The sequence below is a fragment of the Vigna unguiculata genome, chromosome 3 (assembly GCF_037176805.1).
Source record: "Vigna unguiculata cultivar grain cowpea cultivar isolate G323 ecotype 2 chromosome 3, ASM3717680v1, whole genome shotgun sequence".
NCBI lineage: Eukaryota > Viridiplantae > Streptophyta > Magnoliopsida > Fabales > Fabaceae > Vigna > Vigna unguiculata.
In genome coordinates, this window is record NC_140794.1 from 60,842,315 (window position 1) to 60,848,323 (window position 6,009).

General features: G+C 32.0%; 1 protein-coding gene across 1 annotated transcript; it reads left to right on the plus strand.

The window, feature by feature from the left end:
- The first annotated feature begins 2,078 nt into the window (after window positions 1-2,078).
- On the plus strand, window positions 2,079-5,190 carry LOC114174948 (testis- and ovary-specific PAZ domain protein). The gene is made up of 4 exons (XM_028059683.2): window positions 2,079-3,195; window positions 4,334-4,513; window positions 4,611-4,662; window positions 4,786-5,190. Exons 1-4 carry the CDS (start codon window positions 2,936-2,938, stop codon window positions 4,876-4,878), a joined length of 585 nt encoding a protein of 194 aa, XP_027915484.1. The 5' UTR covers window positions 2,079-2,935; the 3' UTR covers window positions 4,879-5,190.
- Window positions 5,191-6,009: the final 819 nt, after the last annotated feature.

Here is a 6,009-nt window from a genome sequence, read left to right on the forward strand (position 1 = left end):
TGAAGATGTTCTTAATTCCAGTTCCACCTTGCATCGTCATCATAATAATAGTTTGAGTAAAAAGGTTTAAATTGAATTGATTAAAACAACTATTGAATGTTTAATAGTTTAATGGATTAATCAATATAGTAAAATAATATTAAAAAATAATATAATATTTTCAGAGTAAGTATGAGATAGATTGTGGTAAACTTATTTCTGTTATGTTAAATTATTTAATAAACAAGTAAAACTTAAATCATTGTATAATATAAACTAAATAATATCATTTTATATAAATAATATATATCTATTAAAGTGGAAACTTTTATCATTACTAGATAAATGTTTAAAAACAAAGTATATTTTTCAAAAACATTGAGTTGGGTTGAAACAGCCTAAAGTTTCGAAAGTATTTTCAATACTTAAAACTCAAACTCCTAATGTTTTTAATAGTATCTTTGATAAAAACATGTTATTATAGCATTAAGGTAGTTTGTTTCTCATGATGGATTCTCACACAACACGGATTTGTCATAAAAGTTTGAAAACCAATATAGTTGAACATGAAAAACATAATTTTTTTTTTAAACTATATTTTGTGTTGTGCAAAGATTTGCCAAATAAAATATTATATATATAATAAAAAATGTGATTAATATTATAAAAAGTAATATAATATAATAGAAGATAAAATATAATAAAATATTTATTTTTTCATTCTAATAAATATAATTAATTAAAACTTAATAAAATATTTATTTTTTATTCTAATGTAATAAATATTTATAATATATTAATAAAAACTAATTTTAAAAATATATTTAATTTATTATATCCATTACATCATTTAAAAACTCCCACAAATCTTTCTTCTAAAATTCTTTATCTATTTCTTCAAATTCCTTAATTCAAACAATACCACAATTATTTCTTTGTCTCCTCAAATTTATCCACTCATTTTTCTTTCCATTTTCTCAAATTTACACCAGATAGTAGAAGATATTCTACAAAATGCCCTTTCTTAGTAATATGTATTTATGAGAACTATATAAGTGGATCCACCTTAAGCTATTACAAAAAGAATTTATTGGTAACATTTTACAAAAGATTGGAAACTGTGAGAAATGTCAATGATTTCAAAACTTTCATGAACATGACATTGTTATAGGAACTCCAACTTAATGACAACTAGATCTTAGGGAGATTCCATGAGAGAAAGACAGGTGTCAACAATGTAAACATACATTGCTGGACAATGATCAAATCACAAGTTACCTTCCAAAACCTTAGGAATCTAATGTTGCTATTTGTATGGCATAACAAGTTTCAAGATTACATTACCTTTTTCCTTTCCAAATTTCAAAACCCAGAGATTATAAGAGAATATAAAATTGAATTAAGATGGATTAATATGTTAATAAAAGTCTAAGTATATGGATAACAATAATATTTTGAAATATAAAACAATTAGACATCAAACTGAAGTAATTTTGAAAATCTCTCCAATCCATTATCAATTATAAGGGTTACCTTCTTCATTCCCCATCACACACTCGTAATGTTTAAACAAATTATTTGGTCTCTTGTAAAACATATTTCCCCATTCCATTCAACCAAATACATAATAAGAAAAATAACACTTCTTAGGTTATGAAATTTCCTTTATTATTTTATTTTAAGCCACCAAACACATCTACATCTTCTAATGGAAAGTCTCAACAATTTGATTTTTTTCTAATTGAGAAAATACTAATTTTCTAGCATCATTTGAAGGAAATATTTATCCATCGAAAGTTTTCTTTTTTTGGAATACATTCCAACTTCGTCCCGAGAACCCTGTCAAAAAGTTTTCCTAGGCTTATTTTTTATTAAATTTATCATTGTTGTAAATGAGAAAGTGCATTTTGAAGATATTTCTGGGAAATAAGATAACGTGAAATATATCAAATATAAATTCTTAAATCCAAATTTGCTGAGAATCTGTTCAGATCATCCCATATTGATGAGATAGATGTAGTTATGAATCATATTTTTTCAGAAAAGAGAAATGGAGTTTGAATCAAGCTTCCACGTGTTTTGGTTTTGTTTAATTAAAATTGAGCATGAAATGATTTTGAAATAAAAAAGAGTTGGAGGAAGATTCGAAGGGTTCCTGAATAAATAGAGACAAGAAACGAATCTCCCTTATTTACATCAACAAATCCTTATTATTTTTATGGAGGAACTTGGAAGAATACCATAACAACTCTCATATACCTTTGTCTTTCCTATTTCCTACTCTATCAGGAGAAAAAACGCTCACGCATGTGGGTGCGCCTACACCCAACAACTGCCAAACCCTCCTTCTTTCCACTCTTCCCTGTAACCCAATCGCAGATTCTGTTTTTGGTAGCTCTAATCAAATCAAGATCGTGTCTTTCTTCAAGATTCAGTGTTATTGCTCCCCTGCGTCAACTGGGTTTCCGCCAATTTTCAGTTACTCCTCTTCGGCTCTGCTAGATTATTCAATTCCCAATTCGCTTTTCCCCTTTTTCTTTATTATTGTTGGTTGGTGAGATTTCCTCGAGTTTTCGAGGTTGGCGAGGGTCATTGTTAGACGTCCTTTCCTTCCACCGGTGTGATCATTCCTTGGTTCAGATTTCTGTATGCGACGATGATTTCTATGCCCCGGTTGCTGTGGTTGCTGTTGTATTTGGTGAATTTGTAGGTCATGAAATTCGTCAAGAAGGGATTGCTTGGTGACGCGTAATTGGGATTTGGAAAGTGTATCATTGGTTTTTGGAGTCATTAAATTAGATCAGAGGTGTTTTATTTGTTGATTTTGTGGAAAATTACATTTTGTATTGCATAATTTGATGGTTGGTCTTGCGAATAGGAGGGTGAGGATCTAGGTAGGTTGTGGTGGTTTGTGTTTGTACTAGTTGGGAGGTGGTGTTTCTGCAATTTATTTGCAATGTCTGGTGGAACACCGCGAGGGAGTGGTCGATTTATGAGGCAGAGGCATAGCCAGGGGTATTCAAGCAGTGGTGATGACCTTGAGGATGATGCATGTTCGAGGCACCGTCCCTTCTTGTCCCCTAGTCATCCACCAAAGACGTGGATTGAGATGCTGGAAAATTTTCTTTGGCTTGCTTCTGCTGCTTTTGTTGTGTACTTTGGCGATCAAAAATCCAATATGATACATCTTTTGTGCCATGACAATCGAATTAAAAGGTAACATCATTCAAATTGCAGTCTTTTATGCATATTGGTTTGAATTATAGTCATATACTGCCACTGGTATTTCGACAATCTCAGAGTTCATCGTTTCAAAGCGGCTATTGTATGCATTATTCACGGAAGATTATTGTATCAACCATGATAGCAACAAATAGCTGCAAATCCTTGACTCATGTTTAACCTCATGGTTTGGGACATATAGTTGTTCAGGAACACGTTGAATATATGAATTATATGGCGTTGAGTAAACTTTTGCCTTACCTATCATTAGTTTAAGTGCTTCTTGATCTTTTCTACTATCATTATCAAGTTGACAGCATTATGAGCCATGAACAATTGATGAGGACCAAGGAACTGAAGATATTGGTCAATATTTTGTATCTTCAAGTGTGATTTGTTACTTTATTTCCGTGGCAATGCTTAGGCCAAAATGTGTCATTGGGATAATTGTGAAATCGTACAGTTTAGAAGGTGTAGACTGTAGGAAGGATAGGGAAAGCAAAATTTATTTTACTAGCATATGCCCTTTATTTATAAGATAAAAAACAGGTTAGCCTTTTCTTCTATTTCTTGGATGGAGGAGAGGGGATGATATTTATGTGCAATTAGTTGGAGAAACTCTAGTATATGGTTTCTTTTCGGTTAGGACATTCATATCTTGATTACATTGTTATTTCTGTAACTTTGGCTTTCAAAGAACTTATTGATTGTTGTCGTAGTTAATTTGAAGCAAAGATTAAATCATCAACCCTGAACATAAAAATAGTCCGTACTTTGTAACCCATGACTTGATCCTATAATATGACATGACTCATTAAATCTTATCGACTCCCAGCCATTGACATGCATATATCTGCCATGGATATATTAAGCTAAACAACATCCTACCGGATATTTGGACATGAAATGACCTTTATTATCCTATTTCATTGGATCTATCCGCTCTTGGGTTATAGGAAATAATACCTATTTTGATGATGTATAACATGAGTGTTGTTGTATATGTTAGTAGATGTATAAATTTGAAATAATGAAAGGAATCTGAATATTTAATGGTTGTGATTCTGATAGACTAGATTCTACTGCTACTTTTATCATTATCATAATTTTCACAATCTTCATTTTATTGCAGACTGCCTTTGTATCTTGGGATGATAGGTATTGGTTTGAATACAATGATTTTCATTTATACAACTTTCTTGGCCTGGAGTGCTCGAAGGTTTGATGAAAAATGGGGATTTAAAAAATGGGAAATAACAACCTTATCTGTGCTGCCATTCGCCACGGCATTTGGAATAATCTCCTTTTGCTTGTAAGGCACTGCCAGATCTTCCATGTTATATCTCAATTTTATTTTATGTTAAGGCGTTTTCTTATTTTCTTGACTCTATCCCTTGCTTCTTCTCTAGGTTCTCCTTTGCTTTGTGGCCAATATGGAGTTTTTTGACACTTCCTCTTCTGGTATATCAGTAGTTTTGTTTCTCATTGTTTTTATGGTTTTAGTGCTATATATATTCTTGTTTTATTATATACGGCCAAAAGGGTAAAGTTGTGCTAATCACCTCATTGCCCTATGCTCTGCAGTTTACACTATTTATGGCAAGCATGATAATAATCCCTTACCTCATTATTGGGACACTGCGGCCTGAATACTATGATGAACTCCGTACAGATTAAGCCCTCTCATGATTGAAGCGAGGAATAGTACTGACTTAGATGATAAGAGTTTCTAACACATGTCAATGAATGAGTGATTGGTTGTTATGTTGTTTGAAGTTTTGTCTCCGACTAGCATGATGTGTATTACATGTTATGCTTTCCTAAACCGGCGCTAACAGTGAGCTAATATTCTTTTCATCCATACTGTTTCATTAGGTTAGAGTGATGGTAATGCGGCTACAGGTACAGATATAGGACTTGTTGCTAAAATATTCAGTTCTATCAGTTGGTTGGTTACCTTCGTTTTATGATATCATAGCAGCATTTTTACACATTTTCTCGGTGGCAGTACAAGAGTTCGTATAAGCTCTCAAAACTTTTTTAAGTTTCTCATTTTAAGACTGCGATTGTCTTAAAACTTTTCTCATAGGTAACATTGTCTTCTTACCAGTTCATTGTGAGTAGCTTTAACATCTTGTGAATGAAGAATTACCATATTTGATTGATCTCCGCACATATAATGTCACTTTAAGTTGGGAATATCCTGGCTCTGTCTCCCCATAGAAATAAAATTGAAAATCATTGGCCATTTTCTTAAAAAAAATGTTTTTTCTACTTAGATTACTTTACTCTTTCCTAAATGGGGTTGCTTTATATGGTTGTTGGTGTGACTAAACGAAGTTCAATTGAAGTTATGAATTTAGGGGATATTTTTTCTCCGATTATGCGTTTTTAATTTCTTTTCCTTGTAAAATTGAATAAAATCAAACTGTGTATACACTGTTACACGTCGGTACTAAGATTTTTCTTTTCTTCTACATTTTCCCTTTTGAAATAGAAGTTTTTTAATTGACTGTTTCATATTTTTAACTTTCACCTATTCAAGAATAATTGAGCAAACACTACGTGAGATGAGTTTGTTCTCCCACGTTTTTGTACGATTTCAGGTCTCTTTGGATTGGTTATGCCATTAAATTGGTTTCGACTACCAGTTTTTTGGCTGCACGCCGAAGTCACTTGGATTCCCAGCAACTAAATAAATAAAGAAACAGTGAATGATGAGGGGTGTACTAAAGCTGACCCAATAGGATATCCCTTCAACATGAAAGCGGAATATAAATTTTCATATTTTTTACATTTAATGGTATG

Excerpts from the sequence above, each read along its gene's own strand:
- LOC114174948 (XM_028059683.2), top strand. The coding sequence starts at position 2,936 with ATGTCTGGTGGAACACCGCGAGGGAGTGGTCGATTTATGAGGCAGAGG. Across the intron at positions 4,514-4,610 it reads GGAATAATCTCCTTTTGCTT|GTTCTCCTTTGCTTTGTGGC; the intron begins GTAAGGCACTGC and ends CTTCTTCTCTAG. Across the intron at positions 4,663-4,785 it reads TTTTGACACTTCCTCTTCTG|TTTACACTATTTATGGCAAG; the intron begins GTATATCAGTAG and ends TATGCTCTGCAG.